This window comes from Pristis pectinata, chromosome 32 (assembly GCF_009764475.1).
Source record: "Pristis pectinata isolate sPriPec2 chromosome 32, sPriPec2.1.pri, whole genome shotgun sequence".
Taxonomy (NCBI): domain Eukaryota; kingdom Metazoa; phylum Chordata; class Chondrichthyes; order Rhinopristiformes; family Pristidae; genus Pristis; species Pristis pectinata.
In genome coordinates, this window is record NC_067436.1 from 20983100 (window position 1) to 20997988 (window position 14889).

The window sequence follows — 14889 nt, forward strand, 5'->3', positions numbered from 1 at the left end:
GCATCACCACCTGGTATGGAGGCTCTAATGCGCAGGATCACCAGAGGCTTCAGAGGGTTGTAGACTCAACCAGTCCTCTTCTCATTACTACCGCCAGGGAGGAAGTACAGGAGCCTGAACACTGTTTTAGGAACAGCATCTTCCCTCCTGCCATCAGATTTCTGAACAGTCCATGAACACTACCTGATTATTCCTTTTTTGCACTATTTTGTTTTTTGGTAACTTATAGTAATTTTTATGTCTTGCACTGTACTGCTACCACAAAGCAACAAATTTCATGACATATTATTAGTGATAATAAACCTGATTCTGATAATGCAGGGGCAATGAGCACTCACAAATAAAATACAGCTATGCACCTTTGCACAACTAACACCACGTTTCTGGATGATCTTGCTGAGGTCTATGATGGGGCTGAGAATAAATTCTTGGTGGACATCAAAGGCAAATACAGTCATCTGGCATTGCAAGTGATTGTCTGCCTTTAGAAAGACTGTAACTGGAATGCTGTAACTTCAAATCCACAGAGAAAGAACAACATGTATAAAAAACTAAGAAAAAAAGGCCCTGTTTTGTAATAACTGAAGGAATTAAAGGATTACATATCAAAATCTTGTTATAGAAAAGTTTAAATTTATTAAATGTAGCTAGAAAGTAACATTTTGCAGAATTTCACAGATCAAGGCAGATGAAGATCAAGGTTTGATGAAAACGGCAGGCAATGGTATGAGGCTGCAGAGTTGGAATTCGTTATTGCAGTGGAGAGGATGTCAAGATCTAAGAATACATGAGATGGGCAGTTAAAGAGGAATTTGGCATCTGCAACAACACTGGGATTTAAAGTTTAAGAATTAGGATACTGGTTGTAGGTAAACATCAACAGGGATAAATTCAGCAGATTAAATCCTTTCCATGTTGTAATGTGTTTGTGTATTTACTGGTCCCCCCTCCTTGTACCCCATCAACCACACCCTTCCAACTACCCCATCACCCTCCCCTCCCTCCCCCACTCTCCTCCCCTCCCCCCCCACTCTCCTCATCATCCTCCCCTCCCTACCATGACCCTTACCTCCCCTCCCTCCCTATCACCCTCCCCAACCCCCCTCCCCTTACCCCTACCCCCTCCCTCACTCTCTCCCCTCCCCCCTCACCTCACCCCCTACCCCCACGCCCTCCCTCACCCTCTCCCCTCCCTCTCACCCACCCCCTCTCTCACCTCAACCCCCTCCTTCCCCCATCTTCACCCTCACCCTCCGCCTATCCCTTACCCCACCCCCCGTCCCCACCACTCCCACACTCCGGGGCCGGACTCTGCCTGATTGGGAGGCGGGGGCTTTGATAAGCGGCTCTGGGCTGCGGCTGGAGCCCCACCGCCTCCAATGTTCAACCTACAGAACGCCCTGCTGCGCTGGGCCGCCTTCCTGGCGCCACCGGCCCTCCGGGAGTCCCTGGCGCCAGCCCCGGGCGACTGGCTCTTTACACCGGCTCGCAGGCCCAGCCCCCACGGGCTGGCTCACGTCCAGCCCCCAGTCCCGCCCTGCGCTCCTCCTCCGGCCCAGGCTCGGCCTCGGGGCGCGGGCCAGGCTACTGCTCGCAGCCCCGGCCCGTCCTCGGTGCCGGAGTGGGCAGGTGGGCGGCTGATGGAGGGGACGGCGACCGGGAACGCGCTCCCTTCCTCCGGGGAGGCCCTGCCGCCTTCGCCGCTCGTCCGGATCCAGGTAGCGGCGGCCGAGGAGGAGCCCGCGGCCCAGCCGCCCGCCGGCAGCGGCACCGACGAGGAGGCGAGTCCGGGGCCGAAAAAAATAAGGTACCGAGGCCTGTGGTGGGCGGGGAGGGGGGTTGAGGGAGGCGGGGAGGGAGTGGCGGAGGGGGTTGAGGGGAGGCGGAGGGGGTTGCGGTGGGGGGAGGGGGGTGGGAGGGGGTAGGGAGTGGTTGCGGGGTGGGAGGGGGTGGGGTGGGAGGGGAGGGAGTGGGGGTGGCGGGGTGGGAGGGGGCTTGGAGGGGGCGGGGTGGGAGGGGGAGGGGGGGTGGCGGGGTGGGAGGGGGAGGGAGTGGGGGAGGGGGCTGGGAGGGGGGGGGGTGGCGGGCTGGGAGGGGGAGGGGGTGGGGGAGGGGGCTGGGAGGGGGAGGGGTGGACGGAGGGGATTGAGGGGTGGCGGGGTGGGAGGGGGAGGAGTGGTGGAGGGGGTTGAGGGTGGGGGAGGGGTGCTGTGGTGTGGGGAGGGGAGGGCGGTGGTGGGGAGAGGTGGTGAGGGGGAAGGGGCGGAAGTGGCAGGGACGGGGTGGGGGAAGGGACGGAGGATGGGGTGGGGGATGGGGGTGGGAGAGGTGGTGGGGGAGAGGGAGGGGGCAGGAGGGATGGGTAAGGGGCAGGTGGGGTGGTGGAGCTGGGGGAGGGAGGGATGGTGGGGGTGAAGGCATAGGGGTGCCAGGAGGGGAAAGGGGTGGGGTGGGATGGGAGTGGGGGGCTAGGAGAGGAAGGGAAGGGGTGGGAGGAGGCACGAGGGGGAGAGCACCAGTTCACCAGCTCCATGTTTACTGCAGTGAAGCCAAAGAAGAGGTGGGAAGTGAGTGGAGACCACCTGACCCTGAGCTGCTGCAGAAACTTGTTGCTCAGATTGAATATTATCTCTCCGATGACTATCTGGAAAATGATGCGTTTCTACTGAAGCACGTGAGAAGAAATAAGATGGGCTATGTCAGTGTTAAACTACTGACCTCTTTCAAAAAGGTAACGTTAAATTTTATTGTAGCTTGCATTGAGACTAATTAATTTCATTTAAACTTTTAGTATTACCACCAATGTAGAACGTATGATCTATTTGGCTCCTTTGCTGAATTATAGCATTTGTTGGATTCATTGGATTGCAGGAGATGAGGGATGCTTGCATTACCAAAGAACACTGATGTCCCAACTGATTATTTTCCACGGTAGTTGGATACTGTGTTGGCATGGTGCTCAAACTGCCAAACAAGTAATTCAGAGCTCAAATGAACAATGCCACCATGGAAACTGAGGAAGGATTTGGAAAAACAACTGGTTTTGCACTGATGACCACTGATTGCAGTAAAATCCCATCTGGTTCATTAATCACTTCTCCGAAGGAAATTTGTTATCCTTGACCTGAATTAATCCCATGTGGTTGACTCTTGAATACCCAGCAAACAACTTAATTTTATCTACTCCAGGACAACTGAGATGTTCTCCCTTTACAGAAAACAAGGTTCTCCCCCCACTGCTATTGATGGACCCCGCACCCCATTTCCCCTCCCCCAGGCAGAACAGGAATAGAGCTCCCCCAGTCCTCACTACCACTCCACCAGCTATGCATCCAACACATCGTTCTTCGCAACTTTCTGTGATCTACAACAGGATCCCACCGCCAGGCACATCTTCCCCTCCTCATCTGCTTTCCACTGGGATTACTCTCTGTTACTCCCTCGTCCACTCAACCTTCCTCACCTCTCTCCTCTCCCCCCAACCCCAAGGATCGGGAGATCGCTTCATCGAGCACCCTTGCTCCTTTTGCCGTGCCAGCTGGGATCTCCCGGTGACCATCCATTTTAATTCCACTTGCCATTCCCACACCAACATGTCTGTCCACTGCCAAGTCGAGGGTAAACACAAATTAGAGGAACAGAGGTCTCCAACTTGGCAGTATGAACATTGAATACTCAAACTTCTGGTAACCACTCCCCTTCTGTCCTTTTCTCATCCTCCTGATCCCACCGGCCCCCATCATCCTAACTCTCGCCTTCCCCACCCTCTTTATCTGCCCATCACCCACACACTCCTTCCACTGCTTCCCCTGCCCACCTTCCTCTCCTATCAGATTCCAGCTTCAGCCCTTTGTCATTTCCACCTACCACCTCCCAGCTTCTAACATCATTCCTGTTCCTTCATCTATCACCACCACCCCCCCTCACCTGGATTCGCCTATCATCTGCCAGCTCTTGCACCACCCCTTCCCTCCCTCACCTCTTTATACTGGCTATCTCTCCTCTTTCAGTCCAGATGAAGGGTCTCGACCCAAAACATCAACTGTTCATTTCCCTCTATAGATGCTGTCTGACCCACTGAATTTCTCCAGCACCTTGTGTGTTGTACTTAATCTTATTACCATTTATTCAAACAATAAAAACAATCACTCTGCCCAACAGCAACCTAGGCACTTAGTTCGGACACATCAAAATCATTCCCAGCACAGTTGCTCTTTCGTAGTTGTCCTCACAAACATCTGGGGATTAGGTTCTCAGTTGAGCAAACTGTCCCATTAACTAGTCAAACAATGTCCTGACCTAGTCATACTCACAAGCCATGCCCTGGACAATGTTCCAGTCTCCTCCATTACAATCCCTGTTCCATCGGCAGGGCAGAAGTGATGACACATACGTTAAGATAAAGTGATAGAATGCATTGTGTTGAAAAGCTCTGGTGTTTAATTGCACACAAGGCGCGGTCAAGGTGGGGCAAAGGGCCTGTTTCTGTGCTGCATGACTAGGACACTATGGGCAACACTGTGGAGCAGCTAGTTGCTGCTGCCTCACAGCTCTAGTGACATGTGGATCGGTATGTTAATTGCCCCTAGTATGGAGGTGAGTGGTAGAATTTGGGTGGGGAGGGGGTTGCTGAGATTACAGGGACAATAAAGTGGATTTAGTGTGAATGGGTGGTTGATAGTCAGTGCAGACCTGGTGGGCCGAATGGCCTGTTTCCATGTGGAATGACTCCATCACAAGTAGCTCTTGTACTCGTCACCAATGACCAGAGACATTGTCAAGTCTCATAGTATCAGGTCTTACATGGGTAAGGAAATGTCTTCCTGATTGCCACCTACTGTTTCTCCCTCAACAGTGAATCAGTGCACCTCCATGTTGAACAATACTTGGAAACACCGAAAGCAGCAAGGGTGCAGATGGTGCTCTAGTGGTGACTTCAATGTCCATAATCAGGAATTGCTTGATAATGCCACCAGTGACCAAGTTGTAGAGTCGTAGAGAGAGAGCATGGAAACAGGCCCTTTGGTCCACTAAGTTCTTGCCAAACATCATTCATTTATACTAACCCTACATTAATCAGTTTTTAATCTACCCACATTCTCATCAACTCCCACATGATTCTGTCACTCACCTACACACCAGGGGGAACTGCAGTGGCCAATTAACCTACAGACCCATAGGTCTTTGGGAGGAGACCAGAGTACCACATAGCACCCAAAGTCAGGACTGAAGCTGGTGCTATGAGGCAGTGGTTCTACTCGCTGCACCTCCGTGCCACTCCTAAGTTGGTTGAGTTCTGAAGGAAATGGCTACCAGCCTGGGTTTGCAGCAGTGACTACTTTACCTCGTCCTCTCTCTGCATCTCTCTATTAGAAGTGACCACTGCACAGTCCCTGCAGTGACAAGGTCCTACCTTCATACCTTGGATATTGTATAGCTAAATAGGATGAAACCTAAACCAACGTGGAAACTTAAAAACTGGGCATCCCAAGGTGTTTTGGACCATCAGCAGCAGTAGAAATGTATACCATGATCTTTTACCACATGGTATGCCATTTCCCTGACTCCTAAGTTACCATCAACCCTGGCTCAATGAAGAATGCAGAGGGACATTCTGAGGGTAGCTCAGAGAAACTAAATGGAGAAGGGGGTAGAATGGGCTTTGATAGATTTAAATTAGGATAATACATTAGTGTCCCTAAACTACCAAGTTGATGTGAAAACTTGTTCTTTGTTTAAGGAATTAATTACTGCTTGAATTTCATAATTTCCCAGGTTTTACCAGGCCATTGTTATGCAATCTATCTCTCCCATCCCCTTTAATTCTGTAACCAATTATTTAAAATATGACCTGATTACTATGGAATTACATTCTTCCTTCTCACTCCATCCAAAGGCTTCCATTAGGACCTTCCTCGAGGAGGTTTTATTGTCGTCACAATGATCGCAGCTTAACCCATTTCTCCAAATAACTTCAGTCATTTTCATAAACCAGAACTACACTCTCTGGGTAACATCTATATTGTGTAGTGCCCAGATGTTGAAGCAATATACTAGCTGAGGTCTAATCATTGACTTGTAAAGACTTGGCCTGATGACTTTGTTTATTTCTTCACTGCTTGCATGACCTATCAAGTTAAAAGACTGGTGAATATTCATCTCCAGATTACCTCTTCTCGTGGCCCATTCAAATACATACCGGCCTTCTGAGTTACTTTCAAGTGTATCCCTGACTTTACCTGCCCATTTTGCTAGTCCATTTGCCAACAGCAATATTTACACTGATGCTAACATTAGTGGTGGGGAAACAGAACACCCTAAAATAAAAATGAATTACATGGAGATAACATGGATTTATGGAGAGAAGATCATGTTTGATTAATGCTGTTGGAGTTCTGTAAGCATGTGAGGAGTGGAATAGATTGTGGATAACTGAAGTTTGTGGTATTTTAGAAAATGCTTAGTGATGTTCCACAGAGGAGTTTGGCCAACAAGGTTGGAGTACATGGAACTGTAGGAAATATACTGATGCGGAATGAGAATTAGCTATTGGACACGATGCAAAGAATAGAAATAAATCCTGTGGTTGGCAGGATGTGACCAGTACCTGGGGTATTGGTCTTTGGGGCTCTAGCTTTTCACAATCTATTTCAATGATTTGGCAGAGGGGACAAAATGTCATATTTCCAAGTTTGCTGACAACAATAAACAAGGTGAGCTTGAGTAATGATGATGTAAAGTGGGTTCAAGATAATGTGGACAACTGAGTGAGTGAGCAAGAACATAGCAGATGGATATAATGTGAGGTCACCACTTTAGTGCTCAAAACAGAAAAGCAAAGTATATTTTAAATACTGAGAAACTGGGTGGTATTGATGTTCAAAGAGCCTGAGGTTTGGTCACAAAGTCATTGTGCAGGTGCAGCAAGTGATTGGACTGATAGAATATATAGTTGTAGTGGAAGTGCAGCGAAGGTTCACTAAACTGTTCCAAAGATGATGGGTTTGCTGTAGGAGGAGAGAATGAGTAGACCAGATTATATTCTCAAATTTACGAGAATGGAAAGGAGATCTCAATCTCATCAAAACTTACAAAATTGTTGAAGTGCTTGACAAGCTAGGTGCAGAAAGGATCTTTCCTCTGGCTTAGAAATCCAAGGTTGGGGCATAGTTTCAGAAGAAGGGGTACCTTAAAACAGTGAATCTTTGGAATTCTCTACCCTGGGCCTGTATTCATTTGGGCATGATCGATTTCTGGATGTTGGAGGAATTGAGGGATAGTGCTATAAAATAAAGCTAAGGAAGGTGATCAACTTTGATCTTGATTAATGGCAGGGCAGGTCTGGATAGCCTATGCTCCTGTGCTAAATTTAAATCATAAAATATTTTGAACTTTTCCTTCTACTCGGGTCCACAGCTTTGTAACGTAACAATTAAAATGGTGGTCCTGATACCGAGCTATGTGGAGAACCTGTTTCATGCTCTGCTCTATTTAAGGAAAACATCAGTTCCTCATCACTGTCTGCTCTCCCATTGCCAATTATTACTTTAGTCCCATGCACTTCCATTTTCTGAGTGACTGTGGACCCGATCAAACACTTGTTTGAACTTGTGTAAATGCATTCATTTGCTACCTTTTATCAAGCTTTTGTTGCCCAAACAACTTAATCAGCTACTTGGATGCATTTTCCTGTTCATTCAGTTATATTGGCACTACAGGAGAGAATTGGCTTCTTCCTCAACAGTGCTTTAAGCTTTTCCATTCCTTCTCGCAGTTCACCAGTTTAACTCTCATGTCTGATATTGTAATCCTGCAGTCCCTGGCATCACTTCCACATCCGAGGGAAGCTTCTGGTCGATGCTCATGCCCATTCCTGCCTTTGCTTCCTTCGGTAACCTGGGATGCATCCAATCTAGACCAGGTGATTTTTGTTTTAATTTAGAAAGAACCTGGTCCTTCTCGCCCACCTACTTTCTGTTCCTTCCTCCTAACATTCCTCAAGGTGATTGATAACAGTCTTTTGCTCAGGGAAGGGGAGTCCAAAACAAGGGGGCATCGATTTAGGATGAGAGGGGAAAGATTTAAAAGGGACCGGAGGGGTGACTTTTTCACCCAGAGGGTGGTGCATATATGAAATGAACTGCCAGAGGATGTGGGTGAAACAGGTACAATAGTATCATTTAAGAAGTACTTAGATAGGTACTGTGCATGGAGGGGCGGGGTCTGGAGGGATATGGGCCAAACACAGGAAATTGGGACCAGCTGGGTGGCCACCATGGTCAGCAAGAGCTGGTTAGGCCGAATGACCTGTATCCGTGCTGTATTGCTCTATGACGGATATTTTCCTTCCACCCAAATCCATGGCACTGTGACTTGAAATAGGATGAAGTTAAATTGTAACGTGGTCATGGTATGATTTTCCCTAATTGGATAAATTGACTGTTAATTTTTCCTTAATCTCAAGTTTAAATCGGGGGTGGTATTAAAATTGGCTCATGCTTTTACCTTTGGTATTTTATTGCTATAATTGTGTTAGTGAATTGTACAGTTTCTCATTCCTGAATGTTTAGGTAAGGATAAGATTGATTTTTTTTTGTTCTAGGTGAAACACCTAACTCATGACTGGCAAACAACTGCCTTTGCTCTAAAGTACTCAGAGCTTTTGGAACTAAATGAAGAGGGGCGAAAAGTGAGAAGGAAGACAGCAGTTCCAGTTTTCCCCAGTGAACATCTTCCGAGTCGGATGCTGCTGGTATATGATATGCATTTGTGTCCAGAATTTCAAGTTTTAAATCATAATCTAGAATATGAAAACGCTGGTTTGCAAGAGAATATAATGGAGTATGTGTTGAAGGCATTTGGTGTGTTTGGTCCAGTCATCTCTGTTCGTGTTCTGAAGCCAGGGAAAGAGCTTCCTGCAGATGTGAAAAGACTGAGCAATCGCTACTCACAGCTGGGAACAAAAGACTGTGTCATTGTCGAGTTTGAAGATGTTGAATCGGCAATCAAGGCGCATGAATCACTAGGGAAAACCGATGAAAAGGGAATGAAGGTGGTGCTAATAGGAATGAAACCACCAAAGAAGAAAGTTGTCAGAGAGAAGAACAAAGAAGCTGAAGATGTTGGCAAGAACGAGGTGAAGAACAAGTCTGCCAATAAGCGAGTGGAAGAGTTGCAGTACACATGTGAAGATTCCTCAGCATGCAGCTCTTCAGAACCAGAGAGCAACCCAGCATCTCCTATGCTTAGCCGCAAGCCTAAACTCAATAATCAGCTGAGCCCCAACACCTATAAAAACAATCACCTGAGTCCTAACACTTCTCCCCGAGCTAGTCCGTGGAACAGCCCACGTTCCAGCCCATCAATGCAACGGAAAGACACGGCTCTGCAGAAATCCCCACTCACCGCAGATGCTAAGCTTTGTGCTGCTGCAAATACTGAGGTTGGAAATAAGTGGACTGACTATTCATCTGACAGCAGCACCACGCCATCGGGCAGCCCCTGGGTACAAAGACGAAAGCAAGCACAGGGAATATCACATGAGAATACGCCAGTTGGCAGCCCCATGCTTTCAAGAAAAATGCATAGTGCAGGTGGGCTGCCTGCAGGAGTGGTACGACTGCCCCGAGGCCCAGATGGTACAAAAGGATTCCAAACTCTTGTAGAGAGGAGTAAGCCACTTGTAATCTGAGTTTCTTTACTTTTGTAACCTTCCCTAGTTATCCTTTTGGAATTATGCTGGACTTTGTGGTAAATTGAAATTATTTCAGTTAAACCAGATACAATGTGATTTAAAGGTATCCATTTTACTATGCGTTCCATTGGTATTTCATGTAACTGCAGGAGTAAACTGCATTTTTTTAATTTCAAGTTTTTGGGTGAAATATCCTACCCTTTTTTTTTATTTTAGAGCTATTGTTTACAAGTGGGCAGTATCTTAACCCAACATTGACATTTTCACTAACCTGACAATGCTATGAAAGTACAGTTGGTTGTCAGGGGACCTGGAGTTGATTAGGTTGTGACTAAAGGTACAGAAAGGGATGTTGTTGTCCAGAGTGCTGAGCTGGTATTCACACTTGGACGAAAAGATGGTGTATATTGCTGTGATGTGAATAAATGCAGATTAAGCATTCTTGTACTGTTTTATGTTGAGTGATCCTTGCTTCCAAACAGTTTTTGCTCTGATTTTATGAGCATATTCCCCCTCTGCCTCCTTAGAAGGTAACTGCCTTTGTAAGCCAAGAGGGGTGAATCAGAAATACTGGTCCAGTTGATATTGTCAAGTTATGGGCCAGATCAGAAGCCAGTGTGTCTCTGGAATAGTGATCTGAGCTCCTGAATGCTTAACTACACTACAGGACCTGTACTTGAATAGGTTATAGTTTGTTTATTGATTTGCTTGCAAGTTAAATTGTTTGTTCCTGTTCTATGTAACTGGCATGACAAATCAACAGCAAATGGTTTTTAGCAAAATTCAAATTTGTGCAAGTTTTCTTCAAAGTCCCACAGCCATTTAGACAAATAAGGTGCTGGATTAAATAACTTAATGTTGGAGAAGATGAACTAGGTGATTGGCTCATAGCATACTGTAGCAAGGTTTTACTGAAACTGCAGCTAGTTACCATGGTCACATTGTACCTCAATAGCCAGTAGAGTATTTTGAAACTCACTTTGTGTGTACCATTTGGGCAAGCAACTGCTGCTGTTGTTTGCTTAGATTCGACACTTTTACCCTCCTAGCAATGAGGTAGTACAACAGTTGGCCAAGTCTGTGCCATGATTTCTCATTTCTGCCCACAGATGGGATAATACCCAGGATACAGCACTTGCTCAGTAATCACAGCCTAGATTGTACTGCTTCACTTCAAGGTGAACAAGAGAGCCACTGCTGCAGAAAATCACCAGTAGTATATTTCCTACTAGAGCAAATTGGCTAAAGGGGATATAGCAACATCAATCCCATTCTGGAGCCACAGACTGCAGATGCTGGAATTGAGTAACATCAAAAGTTCCTTTCTCACCACAGATGCTGCTCGACCTGCTGAGTTCCTCCAGCAGATTGTTGCTCAGCCCCTTTCTGGTTGGTCAATTAATGCAGATTATAATAGGAGAAATAGGTTCAAGAACAATAAATGGAAGCAAATCAAAAGTCAAGGCTCTATTTTCATTTGGATAACTACATGGATAGGAGGGGTTTAGAGGGATGTGGGCAAAATGTGGCAAATGGGACTAGCTTGGTGGGCACCATGGTCAGCTTGGATGAGTTGGACCAAAGGGCCTGTTTCCATGCTGTATGTCTCTATTAGTTGGGTTTCGGGAAAAAAAAACTTTGGCTCAAATCCATTCTGTTTGTGCCTTCCGTTTCTCTAAACATCCGAGGTATGTGGTTGCAAAGTGACCAAGGCTGGAAACTGAAAGGGAAGCAGAAAGGATATGATGGAGTGCAACAAGATATATTAGGTCAATAGTGAGAAATTTTTATGGTGGATGTATGGAAAAATGTGTGATTGAAGAAAGTGGGAATAATTTCTGGGAATTATTACAGAAGTCCCTTGGAAGCTGGGACAGGAACTAATATGGATATAACTGTCTTCTCAATAAAGACACTGCAATTGTAACAAAAAGGAGAGGAACTTGGAAACATTAACATCACTACAGGGAAAAGTAGCAGGGATTAAAGAATGAAAAGTTGACCTGATGACCTGCACCTTAGGATGCAGGAAGTGCAATAAAAGGGCCCAGTGGATGTGGTTCAATAAAGTGTGACAAAATTACTGTGCATAGGTTGAGAGAAACAGATTAATATGGATAGAATGGATACAGGATTAGTAACTTTAGCAAGAGTGAAAGTACTGAGTTGCAGCAGTCTACAGAAAGTAGGAGAGTGAGCAATGTATGGGAATTTGCCTTGGAGGTGTATTGTAACAAAGTAAAATGTGGTTGTTGGCATATCTGAATTCCAATTTCTGCATCCTGTATAGAGCTTACAGCTGTAATATGTTTAAGTCTTCTGAGCTTATAAGATTTATGTCACCAGTACTTAAGCATGTTTTACTTGAACTTGGATTGTGGTAAGGGATATTCAGTGTTGTTATTCAATAGAGAGGATGTGTAAAATAAGTACCATACACTTCCCCCTATGCTAATGTAATTTTTGACTGGGATAGGATGGATTTTTTAAAAAACTGGATTGGAAATAAATGGACATTGAAGCCAGTAAGGCCACCTGGAAAGCACTTAAAGATGCTTCTTGCAACAGCACCTGTTTTTTTCCCCCCAAGAGAAACATTTGAGAACATTGGGGTGGGGAAGGATACTTGCATTTTCCCTGCAACTCTGTTAACCAAAAAGTTAATTGAGATTGGTCAAGTACAGTGATTAGAACAAAATCAGAATGAACAGGACCTAGGAATACATGCCCTTGAATCCCAGAAAGTACAGTGCAGGTGACTGAGGTGAAGGATGTTATTATTGGCAGAGGCAATAATTACAAGAGCAGGGAGGTTATGCAAGGACGATGTAATAGTAATCAGGCAATACTGTGTAATTAGGAATACTGTGTTTAGTTCTGGTTGTGTTACAGGAAGGTAAGGGCAGGATAGATTTGTGAGAATGGCACCAAGGCTGGGGAACTAAAGAACAAGAGTTGACCATAGTTTTGTTTTCTTTTGAATGAGGGGGAGAGTTGAGGTAAAAATATGGGGCCTAAATAGAATGTCCAGGGAGGACCGGTATTGATCGGAACAATAATCTTGAAAGATCAGAAAGGAAACCAGATCATTAACAGAAGGAGCTGGAATAGGCCACATTTGTGCCACCATTCAATAGGATCCTGTTTGATCTGACATTCCTCAAGTTCACTTTCTTCCCCTTGATTCCCTTTCTGATTAGAAAACTCAGCTTTTATCTCCACCCCACAGCTCTGAGACAAGCAGTTCCAAATTCTCTCAACTCTCAGAAATCCCTCCTCATCTTGGTCTCAAATAGACAACCTTTAATCTCCTCTGCACCCTCTGGTGCAACAACATCCTTTCTATGCAGTAGTGGCCAGAAATGTATACAGCACTCCAGCTATGGACTGACAAATGTTTACATAGTTGTATCATAACTCCCTGCTCTTGCATCCTAATGCCCCTCTATATCTCTGCTCCTCCATCTCCTGCTATTAGGATGGCTGTTATACAGCACAAGTTGATCACCCCTTTTTGTTCTTGTACCTATTTACCCTCATTTGAAGAGCCTTCTAGAATATCCTCCCTCATCACTGCAGTAATGGGACTCCCTAATACAGCAATGCAACATTCTCCTTCACATTCTCTCTCTCTCTCTTCCCCCCTGCGCCCCCCCCCCCCCCCATATTGCCTGAAGAGAATATGCCCTGAAATGTTGTTAACGGTCCTGCCCTTTCAACCATGCCTGTGACAGCAACACACATCATCCCATTTACTGATCAAAGCTCTAGTTTGACCACACTAGATTTACCAGGATATTGCCTGGATAGGAGAGCATGTCATATGAGGATAGGTTGAGTGAGCTAGAGCTTTCCTCTTTAAAGAGAAAGGAGACGAGAGATGACTTGATAGAGGTGTACAAGATAATGAGAGGCATAGATTGAGTGAACAGTCAGACTTTTTCCCAGGGTGAAAATGGCTAACACGAGGGGGCATGATTTTAAGGTGATTGGAGGAAGATATAATGGCGAATGTCAGGGCTAAGTCCGCCCCTGATAAAATGTCAGCACAACATTGTGGGCTGAAGGGCCTGTTACTGTTATGTTCAAAAGCTCTAAGTCATCTATCTGCCTCGCTGGTCAGAATCCTTGAATCAAAATTTCTCTCCACTGAGTGTTATTACACCTATGCCTGCTCTGTCTACTGGACTGACTTTGTTTTCCCCTTTATGTTTGACTATACCTCTCCCATAACTACATATTCTGTCCCCCATTTCCCCACCAAATTAGTTTAAACCTTCCACAACAGCATGAGCAACTGACTCAAGGATGTGGACCCATTATGGTTCTGATGTTAGTAACACTTTCTGGTGCAAAGACTGATACAAAATACTCATTTAACTCCTTTGCTATTTCCTTTTTCCACTGTAACTATTTCTCAGGGGCACCTATTTACACCAATCCTATACGTTTTTTTAAAATAAATTCTCTCCACATTCCCTTAAACTCTGCAGATTCTACTATTTATTACACAATGGGCAAAATTTAGTGGTGGATTAACCTACCAACCTGGTTTCCTCCCAGACCCCAAGAAAACCCACTCATCACAGAGAGAATGTGAAAACTCCACACAGACAGCACCAGAGGTCAGGATCGAACCTGTGTCACTGGAACTGAGGCACAATTCTACTAACTGAGCCACTGTAATACAAGTTATCACCAATCCACCTCAGCAGATGCAACTGACTTTGATAGCAATGTAAAAGTGACAACTACACTATCCTTGTGGAGGAAAAATTCCATCTTCACAGCAAGGACATCTCAATTACATTAAATGGGATAGACTCAGACCAGGAGACACAAGAGACTCCAGATGCTGGAATCTGGAGCAAGACAAAAAATGCTGGAGGAACTCAGTGGATCAGGCAGCATCTACAGAGAGAAATGGACAGTTGACATTCTGGGTTGAGATCCTTCATCTGAACTGAAAGATAAAGGAGAGACAGCCAGTATAAAAAGGTGTAGGGAAATGGAGCAAGAGCTAGCAGACAGGAGAGTGGGAAGTAGCAGCTGGGAGGTGATGGGTGGAAGTGACAAAGGGCTGAAGATAAATGGAATCTGATCAGAGAGGAAGGTAGAGTATGGAATTGAGGGAGGGTGGGTAGATGGGGGCTGGGGGGAGCATAGGAAGCACCTTCACTAGGAGCGGTGCTGCT

At 45.7% G+C, this 14889-nt stretch overlaps 1 protein-coding gene across 2 annotated transcripts; it reads left to right on the forward strand.

Moving 5' to 3' along the window:
* The first annotated feature begins 1322 nt into the window (after positions 1–1322).
* On the forward strand, positions 1323–10147 carry larp6a (La ribonucleoprotein 6, translational regulator a). Of its 2 annotated transcripts, XM_052042464.1 has the most exons (4): positions 1323–1807; positions 2545–2731; positions 7817–7921; positions 8603–10147. In XM_052042464.1, exons 1-4 carry the CDS (start codon positions 1380–1382, stop codon positions 9689–9691), a joined length of 1809 nt encoding a protein of 602 aa, XP_051898424.1. In that variant the 5' UTR covers positions 1323–1379; the 3' UTR covers positions 9692–10147. The 2 variants fall into 2 exon arrangements, with proteins under 2 accessions (XP_051898424.1, XP_051898425.1); XM_052042465.1 differs by lacking the exon at positions 7817–7921.
* Positions 10148–14889: the final 4742 nt, after the last annotated feature.

Bases quoted from the DNA above. Each gene is read 5' to 3' on its own strand.
- larp6a (XM_052042464.1), top strand. From the start codon at position 1,380: ATGTTCAACCTACAGAACGCCCTGCTGCGCTGGGCCGCCTTCCTGGCG. The intron at 1,808-2,544 runs GTACCGAGGCCT...TGTTTACTGCAG, and splicing joins CCGGGGCCGAAAAAAATAAG to TGAAGCCAAAGAAGAGGTGG. The intron at 2,732-7,816 runs GTAACGTTAAAT...GTAATCCTGCAG, and splicing joins TACTGACCTCTTTCAAAAAG to TCCCTGGCATCACTTCCACA.